Source organism: Protomyctophum bolini (assembly GCF_963924005.1).
Source record: "Protomyctophum bolini genome assembly, chromosome: 15".
Classification (NCBI taxonomy): domain Eukaryota; kingdom Metazoa; phylum Chordata; class Actinopteri; order Myctophiformes; family Myctophidae; genus Protomyctophum; species Protomyctophum bolini.
The window spans coordinates 32572487-32597434 of NC_137876.1; the positions used below are offsets into that span (position 1 = coordinate 32572487).

The 24948-nt window shown below is 41.2% G+C and overlaps 2 protein-coding genes across 3 annotated transcripts in view; both read right to left on the reverse strand.

Moving 5' to 3' along the window:
- slc25a21 (solute carrier family 25 member 21) overlaps nt 1-15973 on the reverse strand; it is a 125272-nt gene extending 109299 nt beyond the window's left edge. Inside the window, exons 1-2 of the mRNA XM_080783314.1 lie at nt 15731-15973; nt 15550-15641 (exon numbers count right to left, since the gene is read on the reverse strand). Coding sequence (XP_080639440.1) covers nt 15550-15619 — 70 coding nt within the window. The 5' untranslated portion in view covers nt 15620-15641; nt 15731-15973. The remainder of the gene's footprint in view (nt 1-15549; nt 15642-15730) is intronic.
- A 3839-nt stretch (nt 15974-19812) lies between these two features.
- The window catches only part of plekhh1 (pleckstrin homology domain containing, family H (with MyTH4 domain) member 1), a 49386-nt gene continuing 44250 nt past the window's right edge, over nt 19813-24948 (reverse strand). For both annotated transcript variants that reach the window (XM_080784874.1, XM_080784873.1), the window contains exons 26-30: nt 24702-24841; nt 24256-24385; nt 23736-23819; nt 22607-22753; nt 19813-22025 (exon numbers count right to left, since the gene is read on the reverse strand). In XM_080784874.1, coding sequence (XP_080641000.1) covers nt 21870-22025; nt 22607-22753; nt 23736-23819; nt 24256-24385; nt 24702-24841 — 657 coding nt within the window. In that variant the 3' untranslated portion in view covers nt 19813-21869. The remainder of the gene's footprint in view (nt 22026-22606; nt 22754-23735; nt 23820-24255; nt 24386-24701; nt 24842-24948) is intronic.

The window sequence follows — 24948 nt, forward strand, 5'->3', positions numbered from 1 at the left end:
ATAATGGGGATGATAGGATTCAAGCCATTGAAAAGTTGGAGTTTAGCAGTCACATGTCAAGGAAGCGTTTTGTGAGCTTTTACATTTGTAGCCAAGATTACCGGTCACATAACATGGAAATTGTATTATTCTGAGAAAGGAATAAATACAATTTTACAAGAGCAGAATTTTCTTCTAAATTACACTAGACAATAACAGAAAGGATATGGTGTAACCTTGGTACAAACTGTAAGCCTATTGACCCCACATCCCCTCCGCAGCTACTGTTCATTTCAGGCATATTTCACCACATAACTTGACTTGACACAGGCCTATCACGGGCCTTCCCCCTTGTAAGGCGAGTACAGAAAGCTGCCGGGTAGCTATAGATGTGTACGCGCAACAAGCTCTCCTGGCTGGGTGCAGTGCAACGAGTCACTCCCTCTACCGACAATAAAAGAGCTGCACATTTCAGGTGCCGTTCATCTGGCAGAGCTTTCAGAGGCATGCCTCCAGAGAAAGAAAACAAACCCTGATCCGCTTCCCCTGCAAGCGGCTCCCTGTGAGCCAGCCAGCCAGCCAGCGGCCTTCCAGGAGGCTGCTGGGCCACTCTGGCCCTGCATGGACCAGGCAGGATGTTTGGGTTAGAAAATGACTTTGCAGCTCCCTCGGCTCCTTTCTCTAATTGCCCCAAGGGTAATTACCTTGTCTCCCTTCCACTTAGGAAAAACCAAAAACCCACAGGATTATTATATTATAAAAATAAATTATTATTATTATTATTTTTGTTGCAAATATGCATATAATTTGTATCATAGTTATTATAATTGTATTTATTATGTTGATATGAATTGACTATGAGTGAGGAACGCGGAAACGAGTATCACCCTAAAAATATATAACAGCTGGTGGTCCAGGCAACTGACCATTACGTTTTCTTGTTTATCCAAGAGCACCCGAAATGACTGAGAAACTACAGCAAAAATAACCAGAAAGAAAAAAATATGTCAGCACTAACAAAACATTTCCTCTGGCAATCACAATAAAACAACATCTGCAAAACAGCAATGGCCTGCATATGATCACATTTCCCTTAAAGAAAAGAAAAACAAACAAACAAAAACCAAAACCAGTCTCACCGTCCATTTTAAATAAATTGTGAATATGATGGGGTCAGTGCAGCAGAGGCCACTCTGCGTTGGCCTGGCTAAGGGGACTGATAGATTGGTGGAGAGTGCAGAATCCCCCCTTGGGGGCCATCCATTCAGGCTGCTCCGGTCCAACTAGCATTATGAAACACACCCAGGAGCACTGCAATTCAGGAAAAAGAGCAGAACACCAATGGAGCTACTACGAAGATTTCTTCTTGTGCGGTATCGTCGAGAGAGAGGATTTTTATTTTTCAGTCCCTTTGACCGTCACACACCACATCCATTCAGTCCCTTTGACCGTCACACACCACATCCATTCAGCCAGGCAAAAAAAAAAAAAAAAAGAGAGAAAAAAGAAAAGTCAAACCACCCAGTATTTAGGTGAAAAAAATCACCTGCTCTAATATGTACATGAGGGGCTCCTGGGGGACACTTGAGCCAGCCCATGGAGGAGCAATACGGTCTGCTACAGTTATTGTTAAACTCACATTTTCCTCCTTTTGAAGACATTAACATCAATGCTCGGTCTCAGGAAGACCCCCTCGCTATGCTAACGGCCCAGGCCCGCCTGTGTGTTCCGCCCGCTGAGCCTTCCGGGGGGGATGCTTATCGAGAAAGCATCTGTCAGAGAGGCCCTCTGATCACAGAACTGCCCAACTGAGGCACGCCGTGCTTGTGCTGTCAAAATGCTGATAACTTAACCTTTCTTCAGCTTTTAATTTGTACTCCATCGCCCAAGAGTGCCGCTTGCCAAAAAGAACGGATCTACAAGCTAAAAACACGTTGCATCCCAACACGTTGTAAGCTTGCAGATCGGTTCTTTTTGGCAAGCGACACGGCTTTCATCCCACCGCCCCCCAACTGTGGGCGGCTACTCTCTCCTCTCCCACTGGACCATGCTTCAAACGGAACCAAGCTGCTGGACGAGCACGCTCTGTGTGGTCCACGTTCTACTAAAACGCATCCCTGTGTGAACTCTTGTTTTACAGTAAGGCAGGCTGTCGAAAAAATTACAGTCTGCGTCATAATCTGAGTCATGTTTTGGATCCCTTGACCAGGGGGAAAAACAACTCCTAGCAAGCATCCATGTAGGCCTATTGGATGAGAAGCTGGAAGGCCTTCAGAGAACATTTTTGAGACTGCGTGAATTTTTGGATATTAACACTATGACCGTCTTCTAGTCTATAGCTTGATGTTGAATAAAAGTAAACACAGATGTGAAAAATATTATTCCAAAGTATCTCATATGTTTTGATAGCTGTATGTCTAGCCTAACCTACCCTCCTCTGTATACCTGTCACTAGATACCACATCATGATCTATCTAGCTACTATATTCACCAAACCATGAAGTCAGCTGGCTAGTATGCACATTAGCACAATTTGCAAAGAGTGGCAATGGGAACTGTGTGGCGATCATGATGATGATGATGATGATGAAATCAAAATAAAGCAAGTGCCCGAGGAGATTAGACTATGGCTATGTGGTAATACAAAAAAAGAATCACACCCGTGTGAAGTGAGGGGCACTCTTATCATCGTACCTCATAAGCCGATTTGCTCAGACACATAATGACGTAAATTCTCCGTAAATTCTCCTTTCATTCTCCATTCGTCAATGGCATTTAATATTTCCGTTTTCTCTGCACAAAATGCAGAGTAAATTTTCCTTTCCTTAGGTTAGGACAAAGAGCTGGAGGGGCTAGCACCCCTCAAAAACAAGGCATTGTGACCATTACTACTAATTATAATCATCAAGACGATTTGAGGGGGAAAAATGTTTTATTAAATGTTCTTTTTCCTTTACAATTTGAGAATGCACTTGTGGATATTTTAAATAATATGCTGAAGTCAGATTAGATTATAGCATGTCAAAGATTTGCAGAGATTTACAGAGGAGAAGCAATAAACATGACTTTGGCTCTCTTCCGCCATCTAGTCAGTCTAAACTAAGTTACCATATTCATGAAAATGATTTGGATCAGATTGTGTGCTGAGGGCAAAGCATTTTGATCCTCATTAAATACCTGTGCAGCAAATTGATGCCAAAATCAAGACCATACTTTTGCTGGAATAGGCCTTGTATTTTTTCACTAACCATACACACAGATGTTTGACTCCAATCATGACTTTCATCAGAAATCAAAACCAGACAAATGTAGTACATACAGTATAGTGAGTATACTGTAGGTACAAGCTTCTCGTCAGGGTTGCAGCCCTGCACAAGAATGCATGAGAACTAGGGACAGTACGAGAAACCACAAACTGTGCTTTTCCATGACCCAACAACTTATTTCATATCTTTGTTGTTCCAGTGCATAATTGCTCCTATTTCAAACACAATAAAGAGAATTGTTGCAGAATCTATCGCTGTCCTTTATGTGCACTTGCATGATTGTGACATTTGCGTCTGCTTTGATTTCACTGCAGGACTCTCCGCTTTCACAAGGATAATGAAAACAGTAAACACATTCCAAACAAGACCCTCTCTTCGCTTTTGTTTCTCATTATCATATTTTGCTTCTCCCTCTGCCAATGTCCTCCTCCATAAAGCATGTCAGACTCTACCCAACTCCAGATTAGAAATGATTCTAAAGTGTCTATGAATCTGCGCTTCCCTAAATAAAGCTCAGTCCCAAGACATTCTTGTTTGGGCCACCAAGCTTGGGATATTTCCTCCAGTAAGGACACAAATTGGCCCAAGAGCACAACAAATCACATTATGATTACTGCACGGCCCCAATGTTGTTCATCTTGATAGAGTTAGCCCAAGGGGGTGCGGCAGCCTGTCTGCCTCTCTCTGCTATAGGGAGAGCTAAAAGGGAAGACAGAATTACAGCTTTTGGCTGGAGCTTACTGTAAAAACCTGTGTTATAAGCTTCCAGCTCATCCAGAGAAGGCAGACACACCGGCACACAATGCATGTTAATGTGTGCATGCACACACACATAAGCAGGCAAGGGCAGAGTACACGGACATAGACACAGACACACATGTGGAAGCTGCCATGTAATTCAGGGTTTTTAGGTTCGAAGTCCGATGTTTTTTTGTGTTGTTTTTGTTTTTTTGACAGTGCTTATTATGTTTATTTATATTTCAGCGCTTACAGCAGAAGCACGGCGGGGTTTGTAATTATCTGAACTCTTGAATCATGTATCAAATTCAGTTGAAATAACATGAGGTTTGACTTGGCCTTGACTTTTGGGAGATTTTCTAGGGAACGCAGTGAAAACTATTAAACAACGGATCAGAAAGCGGTGAGCCTGAAGAATCACCATTAGGAGACCGTACAGTAGTTCATGTGTACCACAGCTGCTGTTGGACCATGTGACTCACCTTCCACCATACAGTAAAATGCTTGATTCATTTATCCATTTGTAACACAGAGAGCATGCAGACTGCAGAGATGGAACCAAATGAAGGTACTCCCTTTACACAGGTCCATTTGGTTCCATTTTGTACACTCTGAGTTAAAGTCACACTGAGGATTTTACTGTGTACCAGCAAGCCTAGCTACATGCGAGGGCAGGAGGTTAAATGCCCCCCCCCCCCTCCCTATTTGGGTCTTTAACACTTTAACATGTCAATGTTGATGAAGAACAAGGCAGCAGAGGACAGGCAGGGGACATGCCAGTACCCTTGAGGCCTCATTCACACCTAAAAGACACCTGTCTTGTCCGTGTCTTGTGTCTTGTCCGTGTTTAATGGACAATGCATTTCCAATGGAAGTCACATGGTTTGACCAAACATTTTTGTTTGATGGGGGGAGGGGGGCAGAACACAGCCATAGAGACACACGGGGACTACAAATTTCACGCCCCCCAAATGAGACAGCGTCCCCACTTCTGGTCCGTTACAACGGTGTACTGCAGCTGTCAATGCAATCCCTATGAGAGGCATCATAAAATACCCTCATTTCACTGGTTCATTACTGAGGCTGTAGCGATTTTTTTTTGTAGTCTAATAAAGTGTTCCATATGTTTGATTTGTCCTTTTCAGTGTCACATACCTGCCATCTCAATATACATCCTACAATGTACTATACCAATATAATATATATCAAAGTGGTCGGACGGTATTATACGTCACGGTTGCATCCCTTGAGGTTTTCAATGCCCAGATATATTTGTTGTATTTCGTTTTATATGCTTGTATTTGTTGAAAATGATCTAAACATCATCTTGCAAGACAACTAGTTGAAAATGTCAGGATGTCACTCCTACATTTAGCTGGGCTATTTTCCCATGCAACTATTCAGCAAAGTTAATTATACAACAAGTTGACAGCGGTAAAACACACCGTCGGAGCTCCGAGGGAGGTAGAACAAATATAGTAAGCCTGTGACATGTTCAAAATATAGACATGAATAACAAAGTTATTCGGGATCGGGATGTATATTGAGAATTCCACTCTTCAAAGTCGGCGCTCCTAGCCTCGTAAAGGCAGTGACGTCCCATAAAAGCGACAGGTTCTCTGTCTGCCGTCTCCCCTCTGCTCCGTTAACATTATGGGTAACTCATTCAAGTGGTAAATTAAATGTGAAATACATCCTCTATTGAGAAAACAACAATATATGTTGACAAAGACACTTCATACATTTGGAAACATATTTTTATTCAAATCAATATAGTCTTCAGTTAATTTCATATTATTTTAAAAGTAGGCTAACTACAGTTGAATTTCAATGGACTTCTATCGGCTGGCCTGCAGTACACCGTGCCAACGGACCAGAAGTGGGGACGCTGTCTCATTTGGGTGCGTGAAATTTGTAGTCCCCGTGTGTCTCTATCAAACAAAAATGTTTGGTCAAACCATGTGACTTCCATTGGAAATGCATTGGGGGCGGCCGTTAAACACGGACAAGACACAAGAAACGGACAAGACAGGTGTTTTCTAGGTGTGAATGAGGCCTTAGTGTAGTCGTCTGATGGACAAACAAACAAAATAATAAACTGAGCTTCTAGACCAGGGGTTCTCAACCGAGACATTGCCAAAGCATTTCCGGGGGTCCCCGGCCAAAAACGTTGAGAACCCCTGTCTAGACAGTGGCCATCCAGTCAAAGGTCCAGTTTCTATTGTAACTTAATTAGGAGGTTCATAAACACAGAGCTGGACTCAAAACTATAGCAATGCGGGAGTTTACACACATTATGCATGTACACACACACACACACACACACACAAATATAGCATTTTTTTCCTGGCAAGAAAACAAAACCCAGTTGTGCATGGAAGACACGCATACACATTGACACAAATATGCACAGAGTGCGTGCACACGCAAACACACACACACACACACACACACACACACACACACACACAGTCAAATGTTTAGTGTAAATTTTACTCAGTTTTTTAAATTTTAAAGTGCGCTCATGCATAAAGTCCAGTCCAACAACTGTAAACTTTCATTTTCTAACAAAGGTCACTCTCTCTTTGCCCCTTGACTACTTAGTCTAAGTGCTCAATTAAGCATAGCTTGTTTAGCTGATTTCCTTCCCAGTTATATTATTGTTGCCATGTGCTGTACTATGTATGCCTTCACTTTTCTATTGCCATGGAATTTGTGAATGATCTCAGTGTTTGCTTTGCATCTGTCCTCTTCCTCATTCAGCACGGGTCCTAAAAGTATCCTTTTTCCATTAGAGATTAGTATTACTGGAACGGTTACTGGTCAAATATAAAGTGGCTGCCGCGGGGTGGAGGTGAGGGTGGAGGTAGGGTTGCTTGCAAAGTTCTGGCATTATGTTACATGAGATCTGTAGTCACGCAAACGTGTGAACACAAAAAGGTCTTATGTTATTGATGTGTACAGTAACCATGTATGCCCCCTACTGCTGCAGTCTCAAAGCAGTCACAGTGAACTTCCTGCGTTGCCCTGGTTTTAATAATTGCCCTTTCAGAACGAGGCGGCAATGATCCAGGGAAAAGCCTCCCATGTTGAACAATCATAATTATCCTCCTGATTCCGCTCTTACCATAACAGTATAATTATTGTTATTATTGCTGAACGACCTTACATACATGATGGATGTCTTGTGTGTGTGCATAGCTGCGCCTGAGCGAAGGGTTCAAAGAGACTGGAAGTGCACACACGCACTGGTGCGCGCGCCGTGAACGCGCATGCGCGGTGGTGTGGCGTCCAGTCAGGAAGGGTTTCAAGACCCCTCAGTGGGTTAACAATAAAGCGGTCTCCCACGCTTGGCTTTATCCTGTCCCCCGTCCCCTCTGTAAGTGAAGCATTTTCATAAATCACGTCATTAAGATAACGTCGCGAGCGTGGCTGAGGGTCATACATCACAGTCCCTGACAAAACCAGATCTCATCCAAAGCCTTACCCTCTGCACAATCTGCTGATTAAGCTATTCCTACGCACTGAAAAGAATATTCAGTGCTAAAGCTGCATTCTGTAAGTTTCATATCCTACCAGAGATTTGAAACCAGGTCTCCCATGTGGGAGAGCAAACTTCTACTGTTCTTTCAAGATGGAATCTTCATGGTGTCATGACTAAAAGTTTTAACATAGTACACCTATTGGTTAAAATAACATTTAAACCGTTTTTAGAAGTTCCGAAATGCAACTTTATGTTCAACTCTGAGTGTACAAATGGATACATTTGATAACACTGAGGATTTCACTTTGTGTGGTTGTTATTAAACAATAAACATTGCCTAATGCTGTTTGTTTGTAGCATAGGAAGACAGCCAAATACAGAACGAGATTGCCACAAGTTGCAGACCATTTAAGTTTAGTTAGAGTAAAGCATGATTTGAGGTAAACATGTGTAACATATAAACTTAAGCTAAATAAGTCTTATACCCACTGGTCCCCATAACAATGATCTATTTTTCTATTCTATAAGTGGTACTCACCATTTTTATTGGGCCTTATACCTGCTTCAGTATAAGCCATGAGAGCAATTTAAAGCCTATTAAAATATGTCAACCCGTAACCAGTACGATGCCACAAATAGTACGCCAAACTATTATTTTGCCATCATCGCCGTTTTAGTAGCCTAAGTGTCTACCTGTTGGACGTATCAACTATCAATCTATTTAGGGAAGCATGGCATCCCGTGCTACATAAATTACCTTTTCACCTCATGCCTGGTCACAGTCCACTGATTCCCTTTGACATTGTGATCCTTCACATTTCCTGAGAACGGTGATTAGCTGAAGGAGATAATAAATCTTGTTTTGTTTTGTTTTGTTGATTTTATTTTAAACATTTGCTGTTGAGATCTCTTTTCCCCGCTTCAAATTAAATGAGGGAGGGAGGTTATGCAAACGATAGCTACACTCTAGCATGAAATGTCTTCAAAGAGCAGAACAAACTCCTTTCCAAATGTAATATCTGACATCTGTTGTATTGAAAAAGAAGTCACCACTCACTGAAGAAAATTAAAAAACAAATCCATGCTCATTCATGTATACATTGAGCAGATTCATTCATTTGTACAATGTCAGAGTTAAATTAACACTGAGGATTTTACTGTGTACCCATGTGAGCTTCTAATAATCAATGTAATGAAAATCTGTCAGGACAGCCATCGCGGCTGTCCTGACAGATACTTTGCTGTTTTTTTACTCTGGTTTTAAAGGAGACACGTATGGGGAGAGAGAAGCACCGAGAACCAAATACAGATGTGTCCGGTTAAGTAGCCATCCTTCAGCACTAGCATGCTTCATTTTAACCAAGCCATCCACAAACCCCACGGACATCTGTCTGTCAAAAATGTAAATGACTCCTCTGAGCCAAAGCACACATTAAATATGAGGGATGTGCCTTCGCCTGCCCTCCCAGACTGAGACACACAGTCTAGCAGCGTGTGTGCGTGTGTTCCTGTGTGTGTGTGTGTGTGTGTGTGTGCGTGTGCGACTGTGCGTGCGTGCATGCGTGCGTGTATGTAGGCGCATGTGTGTGTCTATGTGTGTTTGTGAGAGAGAGAGATACGTGTATGTGTATATGAGATGTAAGTGTGTGTGTGTACGAGATGTATGTCTGTGTGTGTGTGTGTGTGTGTGTGTGTGTGTGTGTGTGCGTGTGTGTGTGTGTGTGTGTAGGGGATGGGGGGCACTGGGGGCTGCTTGCGAGGATGGGAGAGGTAGGGGGGATCTGATTTAGAGAGACGTCGGCAAAGCCCCCCCCCCCCCTTCCAAAATCAACATTACTTCAAACATGAGGTCATCTAAACATCTGTCTACAACATGTCCGCCGGGAGTTCAATCAAAGCCCCACTAAAACATGTACAATTGTTTCTGGAAATAAATATTAGGTCTAATTCGGCTCTGATTGTGGCAGCCAATCGAAGCTGGGAGAGGAAACAGTCGTTTGTAATGGGCATCTCGGTCAGTGAATAATCTTCATGAAGTTCCCCCCGCTTTGTTTGACTTTATTTATTTGATTTTCTCTCGCTCTTTACTTCCTTCACTTCATTTAAGCTAAGTGGCTTTATTTGTTCTATCCCGCCTAATCTTAGACTCACTGTTTAAAACCAATTAAATCAAGAGAGTTGGAGTGTAATTTGAATGAAGTTCTGACAGTGCGACACAGAGAACCCAATCATACTCTATGCCGTCTGTCTCTTGTCGTCACACTCCATTTGCTACCGAGGTATCAATTTACTCAAAGAATTGAAAAACAGGATATTTGGTTAGGAATGACGAAAAACTACACATTCAAGCAATTTACTATGTAAATTAAGTAACATTAATGGATATTTATTATATAAGCATGAACATATATATATTTACAATTATTTTCATATTTTGAATGTATTCATTAGTTTATTCATCAAATAAGCACTGTTTAGAATTGATTGTGTCCTTCTCTAGTCTATATGTGATCTCCAGTATTTGACATTAAATGTATATTTCATATATCACACAACAAAGCCACATAGCCTTCTATATTGTTATTTTTTTTATCGCAATACAAAAAGGAAGCCCAATAATATCCCAATACATTCTACTAATTAGTATGCAGAAGTCAAGTCATTGCTTCAAGAAACACCCACTGCTGTTTAACAAACATCAAGTCACTGCTTCCCCCTTGTGGTGCAAACGAATATTATATGAAACTGAAGGGCTACAAAAACAGACTAGATTATTCACTCAATGTCACTTTTAAGCATGACCTTCTAAACACTGTACAACTACATGACAACTACACTCAGATTTGCGCATGTGCGCACGCACTCAGTCTCGCGCGCGCGCGCGCACACACACACACACACACACACACACACACACACACACACACACACACACACACACACACACACACACACACACACACACACACACACACACACACACACACACACACACACACACACACACACACACACACACACACACACACACACACACACACACACACACACACACACACACACACACACAAAACAGTGACCACAATCCAACCAAACTTGCACAAACAACAGGTGATTTTACACTTTGATATCTGGCACTCAGCTTGTTGCAAGTAAAGGAACATAACAGGGACTGTGACTGTAAACCTTCATCCAACAAGAGAAGAAAATTGTGCTTAACAGCCAATCCTTACACAAGGAGGTGGAGCTGGACCAGTGGTCTCTCCAACGGTAAAAAATAAACTGCAGCTTGTCCAGACAGCCAGAACACCCCCCTCGCCCCTCTCCAAATCTGTGACCGGGTCACACATAAATTAACACTGGTCTCCCTCCATCCTTGTTAACACTGAATCAAGACACACAACAATAACAGCACCCCAGAGAGAACTTGGATCTGGAGAGGACTGAGGCCGAGTGCAGGTGAGGGGAAACATTGAGGTCATTCTACTGGGGGCAAAGTGTTTTATGATTTATTTTTTCAAGATTCAAGATTGTCTGCCCTGTGCCTGTTGAGTAACTGACATGGGGTGCTCCCAACAGGTTACATTCAGGGTGAGGCTAGAGCTGGTAGACACAAGCTCCCTCAGGTAGTGGTGGGTGGATCGGTGCATGGTGCTAGGCTGGCTGGGTCGGTGCATGGGGTTTGGGCAGGAGGTGGTGGGTGGATAAGTGCATGGAGCTAGGTAGGCAGTTGTGGATCAGTGCATGGGGCTAGATAGGCGGTTGTCGGTTGATTAGTGCATGGGTTGAGCAGTGGGTGGATTGGTGCATGCATGGAGCTAGGATAGTGTTGTGGAATTCGAATTCGTGGAGTATGAACTAGTAATTGTTGCCGCAAACTGAGTCGGAGACACTTAACATTGTAAGATACGAGCTCAAAGGAGAAATACATTAAACATTCAAGGTTTGGGTAAAGTAGTTCTCTGGGGGAAAGCATGCAGGGAGATAGCCTAGTTAGTTATACACAACGATAAGGGGGGTATAGGTCATGCTTACATTACAGGAAAACAGGCAGCATTGCCAGAATTGCCAGAATTTGTGAACACAAAACTCATTCCTATTAAAATGACAGGAGAACAATTCTGACTGAGGATTCCATAATGATTAATTAATTAATGATAATGTTTAAGTTACTTGTTTGTTTATGTCAATGGCTTTATCTCAGATCACTATTCTCAAATTAATCATTCTCTGTCCGTCTCTGTTGCATTAAACACAAACAACAAGAACACATTTGTTATGTCTGTGTTGTCTGCTAGCCATTCTGACTCAAACAATTACAATGTTGCCTTTCCCACTCAAATATGACAAATTCACTTGTAGTAACTACAACCCAGATCCTGTATTTCAATAGTTTAGTGTTTCTGAAGGCTTCTGCATTGGAAATAAAAATGTCTGGGTTTCCGAGGCTACATTTAGTTTGACTCGTTTCCACAGATAAATATTGTGAAAATAGCTTGTGTTTGTGTTTGTTTGAATGGAATCACTCAAATAGACACTATGATGTCATAAGGTTATTCTCCAACTCATCATTAGTAGAACTCCTCCGCTTTTGTCTTTAATGACAAAGATTAGAGCCTTTCTTTAATGTGTAGGACTATAAAAGTCCTATGTGCTGTCATAAAAGAAAGACATCACAAGTGATGTTATTAATGTTCAATCACAGTTGTTTTTAACTGTCAAAGTTAATAGGCATGTTTGTATTCAGTTATTAAATTATTATTTTACCATGTACTTTTTCAAATGCATGAAACATTTGACATTCACACTTTAACATGTATACATTGACAACATAGTTTTATGTATAGATACTGTATATACTAGTATAACGTTGTCTAGTTATGTTTAAACATCCATGTAGCAAAGAGGCTAGTTTTGCAAAGCATGCATCCATGCTTTTTCACCATGGTGTCAATGTGGTGTCACAGTAGTTACACAGGCAGAAAGACCCAAACAGCTTAGGCATGTTAGGCAGTGTGTGTGTGTGTGTGTGTGTGTGTGTGTGTGTGTGTGTGTGTGTGTGTGTGTGTGTGTGTGTGTGTGTGTGTGTGTGTGTGTGTGTGTGTTAACTTTACACACACTCGTTAGAGTCGTTACACTGTAAAGTGTTAACCAGCTACACAGTGTCAGAATGAATTAGTATGTACAGTCAATCTACAGCAGATATAACAGGGAATATACAATCTATCTACAGTAAAACATAATATTTACAGCAGTTAGCCTAAGCAAGCCTCTAATTATGATACCAGTGACCAGTGTACATCCCACTGATCCCAGTAGTCTATGCGCAAAAGTGCCAGAGTCATGAGTAGGAGTCATTAATCCAAGGACAGAACAGACCACATGGCAGTTTGGTTATGTACTGTAGCTCAATAAATTGATAATTGGTGAATGTTTGTCTTATAACCACAATATCGGGTTAAGAAACTAAAAGCACTGCGTTTCTATTTCAGAAACAAGTTGTGCTTTTCTCCTGAGGCAAAAATACTTGTATGTAGAAATGCCTGTTCCACCTCACTACACTACACTGCTTACCATGGTGTATTACCGGTTATGATCATCTCCCATCATTTCACTCTGTATGCTAAAGTCAAGTGGCTACCCCTGACTAACCACAAGCTGCTTTACGGATACACCTTCATCAATAAAGAAATCATTGGTCAGATCCCTTTACTTTGGTTCATACTTCACTATAACATCAACGACATTCCTTTGTGTACTCTGCTGGCCTCTTCCTCGAATCAATCCTTTAATAAACCCTGAAACTGCAGGCTTTCATTACCATATATTATGCTAAAGTTATACACATGCTCATGTCTATAATAAACCTCCACTCCCCAGCAACCACCTTCCTAATTAACTCACAATTATGAGATGTATTGCGAATGAATTTGGGTGTATACTGTATATATCTCATAATTACAATTCAGCTCTTATAGGTTTAGAATAGAATTTATTGTGTCTGAGGGAGGAGCTGTTACTTTCCACCCCTCCCTCTCTCAGGTGGACTATGTGTAGTCACGTTCCACACTTGATATACAGTAGGCCTTTTTACAGATTATGAAACATTTCTCAGAGACTCAGCTGTCTCCATTGCTACAATCATCACCCACATAATACACCTCTCCAGCAAACAGAAACAGGGACCGGTTCCTCAAGATTTCAAACTTGCAAAAGTAACCCCCCTGCACAAGAAAGGCAGCAAATTAGACCCGGCAACTACCACCCTATTTCTATAGAGATAGAAACAAAGTCTATGAACACTGCAGGTTGAAAAGTGTCATGACATAACATGTCTATTTGCTCAGACACTATAGTGTGACATTCTCCATTCATTGTCATTGGGAATTTAATGTTTGTGTAAGTAAGACAAAGATCTAAACTAATAGCTGAATATAGGAAGCCCTCAAAGATCACACCTGTGTGAAGTGAGGGGTGCTCTTATCATCGTACATTATCATACATCATCTCATTCCAGGCAATCACCATCGTCATCAATGTTTGTGTTACGCAATGTTTGTGTTTACACTATGATGTAAAATTTGACCCAGATTCGGCTCAAACAAGGGGTTAAATTTTGTCCTATGCCACGGAAATTTGGAACACCTTACCAACAGCCGTTAAGAAATGTGAATCCAAATCTGCTCTCAAAGACCATTTACGGGCCTATGCAATTCGAAACTGCCCCCTGTAAAAAAAAGTAACCCCCCCTCTTTATTTCGATGCTGTAGTGTAGGCCTAAACATTCTCCTTTTTTTTCTAATCGTGTATAAGATGATTTATTTTTTGAGCCGTGCACACATGCTGCCCGCCCAGATTACAAAACTCTGATGCTGGCCTTCAAAGCAACCAAAGGTATGGCACCCCCATATCTTGAAAGTCTGATCAGACCCTTCAGCTCGCTCAGATCAGCCAACGCAGGGAAGCTAGAAGTACATTCACTAAAACGCAGAGACAACGCTCCACACGTCCCAAACTCTTCTCCATTCTGGCTCCAACACTATGCACTTCCCATTGCAATCAGAACTGCTCTCACTCCCAATCTTCCACCATAGTCTGAAAACCCACCTCTTCAGACTCCATCTTAGCCTGTAGCACTTTCCGTAGCACCTGCCCTTAGCCCTAGCCTCGACGACTGTAGGTCGCATTTACTATGAAAACCTGTATCTCCCGTCCGTCAGTTAGTCACCCCACGCCTCCATATATGATCACGCCTCGTGACATCACTCCTTCATATATGGTCACTCCTCGTGACATCACGCCTCCATATAATATGGTCACGCCTCGTGACATCACGCCTCCATATATGGTCACACCTCGTGACATCACGCCCACCAGATACCCCCTTCACCCGTCCTTCCTGTTCTGACATTCCATATGTTGATCTGACCTCATCAAACACTGTACACTCAAGACACACTCCACATATGGCTAGCACAGAATTAATTCATTCCATATGTTGATCTGACCCCCATGCCAAAGCGTTAGCCAACAGAAACTGCAGATGTAAATGTTGGCTTTGACATGGTTGGTAATGTGTGGCTCCACCCACCAGAAAGGTGCGAGGAACACAAAACACAGCTGTTTACAAACTAATTTAAACTATTTTATTATTCTAATACGGATATGTGATAATATCCATACTTGTCTTAGTCTTGTTATTTTGCAGTTCTTCACTTGCATGCTCTTTCGCTTGGCTTGACAGGGACACGGGGGAAGCGGAACCAAACTTTGGGGAATGTTTTCTGAAGGTTCCATATGCAGACACATTCCGGGTAGGGAGCGAGGGCGATCATTATTAATATTGCTCCAAATTTGCTCAAGTGTTATTAGCCTTTAATATAGCCGCCGCGATTATTCACACACAGGCACATTCTGAACTTGCATCAGAACATTGTTGGCATTAGTTTAGCCTTGAATTCAACGCGGGAGTGGATTCCGAAACGGACGCATGCTGTTACTGTGTTGAGCAGGCTACATTCATAACTATTGCCTAATTATCACTTGTTTAAAAGGATGGAATCTGGATTAAAAAAGTCTTACCTGCGGACCCGCCGGCAATAATCTGATGAGATGCTTCCCGAAGTAAACTTCTCGGTTTTTTGGTTGTCATGTTGAACTTTCCAATGAGTTTCCTGTAAGCAGACATTCAAAAAAACATCTAAACATTGGCACTACGCAGTTCATATTCATGTTCATAAGCTGCCAATGAATAAAAACCTACCCTGTCTTTGTTGAATCAATGACACAAGGTCTTCTCGTGTCACTCTTTAGGCTACTTTGATCAGATAAAAGCTGCTGGTCGCTGTTCAGTTGCTGCCTCGACGCCGTAAAAAGAGTCGCAGCGATATCATTCCGAGTGCTGCTGTCTGTGGTGCTACTGCATGTAGGGATCTGAATCTGATGGTATCAATTACTCCAAAACAGCTGCTTCACAAAACTCGTGCTGTAAAGAGCAAGCAAACTACATTATGTAAATTCACTCAGAAATGGAACCAAACGGCCGCTCGGAAAGTGCGACAAAGCCAAAGGTCGATATGGCCATAGCTCTGGCCCCATAGCTCTAATGCCGTCGCAAGGGCAGTAAGGCTATGGACCAGAGCTAATATGACCAGCATGTCAGACGCTTACAAACTATTCGAAATCACTATAATTAAAACAATTAATAATAATGTGAATAATTCATTGTACACACACATACAGACGTGTATTGCTGTACAGCTGTAGGCTATAATACTCAAAACAGCATAGGCCTATATATGGTGATGTCACGTGTAGCCTACGCCTCCTACCTTTATCATAGAAGTCCCAATTGCAGAAATGTATCTGGATTTATGAAAAGTGCTGGACTGGTTATATTCTAAACATTTTACACCATCGGCTTACATATGGGCATGCTACTTTTCTTACTTTGAGCTGTATCCTGTTCCTGTCAAACCTGTCTGCGAGGTAGATGAGACATACAGTTTGAATTGATTATAGGATACCGGTAGGTCCGGTAAGAATAGAATAGTGCTCAACTGGCCTAAGCCCAATTTGCCCGTAGGCTACCGGGTCTACCCAGCTAGCAAGTCATGGCGTGACACTGGCGTGAGGCGGTCCTATCAAACCGTCGACTCACGTGCCATCACTATCAAACCATATCCATCTGGTTCTATAGGCACATGACGGTTTTTGTTTGATTGAATACTTGACAGTTTGTAAGTGGTATGCTTTTACAATGATTGTTAAAAACACAAAAAAGTTGATAGATTGGTGATCTAATCACAATATAGATTAATGATTAGTTATGGATAATTTAGTTATGACAGCCTATAGAGACTATTTTAGCATGACCTCTTGACTTGGACTCACTATCCATTTTTCATTTGTATACATGTGTACAGTTTACAGTATTAAAGTGTTTGCCTGGAAGACAATACTTCCAATATTGAAGGGGCCAGCTTTGTGTGTTTGTGTGGATAATAGCGATGATTTGATTGGCTGATCACCCCATAGCAATGATTTGATTTGCTTGGCTGAGCAAAGCATGTATTGAGGATAATAAGTGAGGACGCAAATTGTGATTGGCCAGACTGAGATGATGTATGAGGATAAGATGCAAGAGCGCCCCTCACTTCACACGGGTGTGATTCCTTATTCTTCCACCAAAAATTGCAGTTCTGGCTTAACCGTGCAGTGCGCAAAGCCCACAACCATTGGCCAAAGGGTGGCGCTATAGCACTCAATTGAAAATGCAAACTTTGAACAGGCATAGCTCATGAACCGTTTGACGGTCTGTCTGTCTGTCTGTCTGTCTGTCTGTACCATTGGAACAGCTGCAATACCACTGGGCAGTGGCGCTGTCGGGACTTAATAGTGTGGGGACAATATTTGAAATTGAGAGTTGAGACCAGAGTGCAACTGCAGTTACTGCACGTAGGGTAGGCAATATAGCCAGAATGGTCATTGCGGCGAGAGGCAAACACAACGACAATTGCGCAACAAAATGGGAACGGTGCTAGAGAGACCACCAGCGCCGGTCATTCCCCAATAGTGCGGGCACATTCAGACCCAAATGACCCCCTCTCCGCTGTTTTTATTTATTTATTTATTTTATTGCGGAAATTGCAAATTGCGGGAATTGCAGAAATTGCGGAATTGCGGAAATTGCGGAAATTGCAAATTGCGGAAATTGCGGAAATTGCAATGCCATGGACCAATGAACCATGTAAATACAACAAATTGAGCAGGGCACTGCAGGGAGTTGCACCCCGTTCCGGTAAACCAGAAGTACGACACCAGTGCCTTAGTTTTTGTGTTGTCATTTACAGGTCCTTTCGTTGAAATGTAAATTTTACATTTCAACAGTAAAGTAATATATAAAGAAGAGAAACACAAAAGTAGCCTACAAAAATAACATTTTCGAATTACCTGTATTTGCTTTGATTTTTTAAACTTTCTCTAACCATTATTTGACACTTTTGGTTGTTGAAAAACAGCTTCTAACCATTATTTGACACTTTTGGCTGTTGAAAAATAGCTTCTAACCATTATTTGACACTTTTGGTTGTTTCAAAACAAGAACGCGGCCAGTGTGCCGGCCCGGTTCCGGCGAGCCGCCCCATGTCCGAAACGGTTGAGAAAGGTTACTGCACTGTCACTGTACTGTACTATAATACCCCAAATCATCATATATACTGTTAATACTGTATGTGCGTGTGTGTGTTAGGCTGTGCAACAGTGACACTTGGTTGTGCAAACAAACCCGCAATTTTCGTGCTCAGACACAGGGACGGACACAGCCAGCCAGCAAGCCAGCCAGCCAGCCTGAGACACACATACTGTAGCTGTCTAGTGGTTGCACCACTCAAAAATCCTGGTGGGGCCTCGTGGAGGTTAATCCGTCCCTGACTATAGCCTACATTTTCTGTTCCTCTTTTACACAAACACACACACACAATACAACACACACACTTACGTGCGCACATAATGCACATACAGCCCTATAAGCGTATAGATTTAAAATCACTTTCACATGTACCCTAAGCCTAAAGCCTGCAAAATAAATATAGTCAGCTGTTTTGTTCCAAACCCAATGAGGGTTTGGAACAAAACATTGCCTTAACTATCGCCAAGAAAACTATACTTTTAAACTGGAAAGCTAGAAATACAATAATCATTAAGCAATGGATAAATCTCCTCAAAGAGCACATATCAGTGGAACAAATTACATATTACACTCCAACAACAAACCTCATACTTAAACAAATGTAGGCCCACTCTAACGTGCCTGTTAACTAGCTTCACCGACACAGACACGCACACGCACGCACACGCACACACACACACACACACACACACACACACACACACACATTACAATTACATCAACAAAAATTCTCCACTCACCAATGCTTATTTTGAACTAAATTCCATATTTGTTTGTTTCGACCGTTGTTTTGGTTCTGTTACCATATTTGTATATTGTGTGTGTGTCTGTGTGTGTGTGTGTGTGTGTGTGTGTGTGTGTGTGTGTGTGTGTGTGTGTGAACATCTTTTTATTTCTGATCTGGCTATAATGCAAGAATATCTATGATCTGACAATAAAACAAAATAAAAAGTTTTTTGTGCATGCCACACTGAAATCTTTTATTTAATATTGAAGGTGGATTAGAAATCTCATAAAGCATTTTGGCTGGAGCACATTGCTCCATGGAAAAATTAGAGAAGTTATTCGGTAGTTTGACAAGCAATGGAGGTGCAGTGCACAGAGTCAGCATCAATGCTTATAATGAGTATTTCATTTCATAAAAGAGCAGCTATGGAACAAGGGCTTCAGACAAACCATAAAAATGAATGATTTATAACGCAAATTTGGCAGGAAAATGCCATTACCACTTTGACCCGTTTGGACAGAAAGTCAAAGCTGCTTGCAACCCCCAAACCAAACCCACACCCTAGATTCGCCATGTATAAAATATAACCAGTGTCAAGTGTAAATCCATAATTGTATAATGAGTGAAAAAAAGTTATGATGAGTGTAAAAAAAAGTGTTCTATTTCCCACGAGACTAAATTGCATAACACCGCGTTTCCTGGGTAAATTACACTCGAGGAAAGAAGTATTTCAGTATCTCAAGACTAGAAAATACTTGCAATTCTTTTATAATTTAGATTGAAATATATTTTATACAAAAATAAATAGATATAGAAACCATGTTTAAGTTCATTCATGGTTGTCTAATGTTGAAAATAAAACATCAATAAAAGTTTAGAAAAAAAATAGAATAGTTTGAGAAAGTAAAATATAGTCAAGTGCAGAAGATAATATTGTGGCAGCTATTTTATTGTCCACACACATACATTACACATCCACCGCTACAAACATTACACTCAAAACAATCTCTTTCACATAGTAACAAATATAGCTCTTAAATTATTCTGCTACATGAAGCAAACGGTCAAAAATCATGTAACTTTCTAAATATAACTGACAATTCTGGAAAACAGAAGGTACCTTTAAGCAAAAGCCCCAAAATGTTGGAAATTAAATAAATAACTACGAGGGAACTGACCAAGACAGTGGTTCTATCCAAACATTTCAAGTCATCAAAACATTTTGGTAGCTCTATTCTGTGCCCACTCTTAACCCTTAACCACAAACTTATTATTATTATTTAGAAAATAGCTGATCTACAAACTCACTATAACCCATCGTGATGCAGCGCATTGTGATCTTGTTAATCAGCTATTTTCTATACATTTTTGAAAATTGTGAATTATTATTATAATTTTGTCCAAATTTGGACACCAGGGTTAAAGTGGTTAACTGCTGTGAGTTAAACTTTTCTGTACAAAACGTAAGGCTTAGTGAGTGGATATGTTAGTGTTGTCAAAGGAATAAGGAATTATTTATCTATTCTACAGCAAACTAACAAAAAACAAACAAACAAAACAAAAACACATTCACACTAGTAATGTAAATAACACTACTAAACTTTCCTAGACACCTCTTGATATTATACATATTACAACATTGCAATCCCACAAAATTTGTTGTCATGTACCACAAGTTGAATGCCATATTGGTTGTAGAAAAAAAAGAAAAAGAAAATAACCCTACTAAAGTGCCAAACGGGTGTATAGTACCACACCATCAATTTGAGTAGCCAAAAAGTTTAGACCGTACTGTAGCATACTTAGCTGACATGAACTGATTTGTTGTGATGTGGTACTGGATACCCCTCTCAATTGTTACTCAGTAGGTTAAAACAAATGCTACTTAAGAATTGTCTGACAATTTGACCTGGGTCTGGTTGCTTGCATGTCTGCGACTAGACACATACAGTATGATGGGAATGACAAAATTAAGCCCATAATCATGGAACAGTTTTTCTTCAATGTTATGAAGACAACTATATACAAATAGATTAATATTAGATGCAGATTACATCTACAATTCAAATGTACAATTACAATCTAATTGCAAAGTATGAAAAACTAGCCACAGAATTTGTGTCAATGCACACTATGCTGTATCAGTGGATTTCAACAGGTCCCTTTCCGATAATACAGTACCGCTTAAGCATTATGTATACTTCTGTGTCAAAATAAGTAATTATTATTAGCTGAAACATGGTCATATGACAAGGTATAAAGTAGCAAATCCCCTTCCATCAGGTAGTCTATGGAGGAGCGTGTACCAGTGATCAATCACAATGATTGACATAAGGACGTTGCCATGCTAACTTCTAAGGGGTATTTTCAACCACACCCGTTCCATATTAAGTATAAAAGAGCATGAAAGCAACACATTTTTACTTTTTCATAGTAAAAAGGCTGAGGTCTGGAAGACTGGAATAGATGAACGCGAGGGCAAAGGCAAGACAGGGAGGTGTGGCCTGCTACTAAAATGACTCACCAAGTGGAAGTTCAAGAAGTGGCAGCCAGTCCTTGGCTCTCTGTTCTCCTTTAAATAACATTTTTTCCAAGGCTCGATCTTTAAGGAAGGAAGTTATCTTAATGTACACCTACAGTAAACAAAGCAGAGTTGGATCACCCTTTTGTTGTATAAATAAATACGGTCCAAATGAGAATTAATATCTCTGAATGTAAATCTTCATACATACCACAGATTCTGGAAAATATAAATAAAAAAAGGAAAATGATTTCCCGTTTCCGCTTTTGCAAAATGTAAAAAAAAAAAAAAAACCTCCTGTATGCAATGCATTGCACTCCAGGTGAATGAGGGTATAACGACGCTGCATTCTTCTATACTGTCCATGAGTGTTAACGAGTACAGTCCTCTCCCTGTCATACCCTGTGGTTTAACAGTTTTACTGCCACTAAGGTGCACCTTTAGGAGGTGGTCATTTATGCACTTCACAGTAGTGTTGGGCCCTTGGTGGTGTAGTTCATGGAGGGGAAGTGCCGACTGTCTACATCCCAGTGGCCCTGGGGCTGGTGGTGGGAGGAAGACGGCAGGATCGGGGTCCAGTGGTTGATGTAGCTCGCCATGAGTAAAGTCAATTCCAGGATCTTGGAAGGGGAAGGACAGGTAAGATCAAATTGGGGATAATAGCTTTGCCATTATTAATATTTGTTTCATTTGATTCTGGGGAGCTGGGAAATGCACACTTGGTCACACAGGATCTCTCGAAGCTGATGTGAAAACCTTTAGAAATGCAACTGAACTAGTGCTCAACCTTATTAGCATGTCCTTCTGTAGTAATGTGACTCTGTGCTAAGGCCCCTTTGAGATTGTCTGCAATATATACAAGATCAACCTGCTTTCTCCATTAGCCCAAGGTAGTTGAGTGTAATCCTATCTCATGAGGGTTGAATAAAGACAAAGTTCAAGTTTGCTTTTCCCTTGCTTACCTTCGCCAGTTAGAAAACCCTCATAACACTTCAGCAGTTTGAGAACTGATTTCACCAACCCATGGTTTACTTAACGCCTCGGTTGTTAATGCCTTAGATCATCTAGCCAAGTGATAAATAATGACCTGGACTAGCGTTGCAGAAAAGGGGAAACTTGGCTCAGCATTTGAAGGTCGGAGACTGTCCACAAATCAATCTCCGCTTGAACATTTGTCCAGATGTACAACAGGAAAGCTTACCTTAGGTTTGGCCATTGCAAACACCAGCTTCTCCACACTCTTCTTCCCAACTCCTGGCTCCCTCTGCTGGCTTACGACCACCATGAAGTCCTCGCAGCATCCACCAAAGGTAATGACAGACTGATAGGAGTACGTGATCAGGGTGTGCTAAAAAACAAAGGATTTTCAGTGTGAAACACACAGTAAAAATGAAACGTGGAACAGTTCCGTTTTTACTCTCGACCCAGAATAGACCATGTAATTCATGTCGGAACCTTTTCTGGTGGTCCTTTTTGTGTGTATGTGTAAGGTACAAATTGAGTGCAAAGAAGCGTAACATAATTTCCAATGATTTATTGTGAATTTATTTTACCATAAGCGTTACATGAGAGCACATGAGTGAGGCTGAGGCCAAACCGAGAAACGAAAATTAAGGAACACAAGCTGCCGAAAATTACAGAGCTCTAGCTAACATTTATATGTTGGAACTGCTAGATCCCTTGGGGTCAAGGGCGTTGAGTCAGTCATTGGTCATTTTCGCTTTCCTGTGGAGCTCTGGTGTTTCCAAACACCACAGAAGAAAAATCATTCCAGACCAGAGGGTCAACAAACTTCTGCAGCTGTGGCCTGGCCTGCAATCCAAACCTTTAGTTTTAAACCTGTGAATCCATGAGGCTTAACTAAAGAAAATAGCAAAATATTTTATTTATTTATATAAAACAGAAGCCTGTCGTCTTCATTTGCTCAATATAGAAAACCTTAAAAGGCAACGTTTCTGTCATGGACCTGACTGAGGACCCAATATTACTATTTATTATTAGAGATGATTGCCTGAGAGGTATAATTCCAGCTAGCATATCAGCTATAGCGTTAACTAAAACCATAACTAATCAATAATCGTTTCAGTCCTTTCTATCGTTCATAAAGTCACGCTGAAAGTGTTCCAAACTAACTAACTAAACGTTCACAGCTACAGTTATCGTTAAAGTTTATTTAGAACTATTTTAAATGACATATTGTGTACTACAAATGTATCCACGGGTCCATTTGGTTCCATTGGTAGTACACTCAGTTATACAGTTATGGGGGTCCTTGAAATTAAAAGGTTTGGGAACCACTGATGTAAACTGTTTCCCTGCTGTAGACTTACCATGGTGTAGTCCAGAACACACAATCCATCCTCATTGACAGCTAGCCACACCTGACTCTGTTCAACAGGAGAGGGCGGGACCGGCTATGGACAGGAAGCAAAAATAAAGTTAACCACTTGAGCCCTACGGGCTACAGTATATACTGTACTTTGGCGTGTGCCGAACAGCGAAGATAGCTGACCCACAAGCTCACAAATCGCTACTTCCCAACACATGAGTGAGTTAGTAGATAGGCTATATATTCGCTATAAAGAAAATCCACATTCACCTTTAATGACATGCCCAAAATAGAGAAGCCAGGTTGAAAGTTAGTCATGCTAGCAAGCTTCAATCATGTCTCACGAGTCCTGTTTTACAGCATGATAGACAAGCATGCAACCAGTCAAGGCATGTCTTGCATATTTGACAAAAGGAGTGTATTCATTTAATTTAATTTTAATCCATGAAAACAAGTCACAATGAGGCATATAATGAAACAAAGATGGTTAGGAGTGATAAGGAATCTATTTCAGCGTTTACCTTAGCACTGAAGAGTTTAGCGCCAAATAGAGGCCACTTCCGAGCTACAGTTAGATATATTCTCACACACTCCGATGCACTGCACCCACGAAGCACAGACCACTTAGTGGCCAGACGTTCAGTAAGGTCCCTGAAATGGGGTTAAAACACAAAATATTTTGTTTATAGTGGAGTCTTTAATCACATGAACCCCACCCCTTTGATGAATTGAACATGGTGGACCCTGTTGTAAACAAGTGTAATGCTTAATTGGGTCGTCCACTCACAGTTAACAGTCTTTGTATTGAGTTTGTGCTTGAAATGTACTGTAATTCTGCAAACTGTTAATACATATTTCAATCAAACAAAAAATCTAATCGCCCTATTCCGGGGACCAACCATGAGAGAAAGTAGCAGATCCTCAAGCTCACAACACGTGAACAATGCTGACAGTGTGTGTGTTTTACCTGAGCTGCTCATTACAGCAGTCCTGTTTGTAGCGTTTGGGGTAGAAGCGCTCTAGCACCTGCAATAGAACCAGCTGGGATTTAGGCTGAGGAGAAGCAGGAGAGGAGGTCGCCGGTCGCTCCAGATCACCATGTTCAACCTGGGAATGGAGGGAAGAAAATTACACTTGCTGATCTCAAGTCCAGAGCAAGGCTGTCAATTACACAGGACACAGATGTCACTGTCTGTCGATGAGAGAAAACAGAA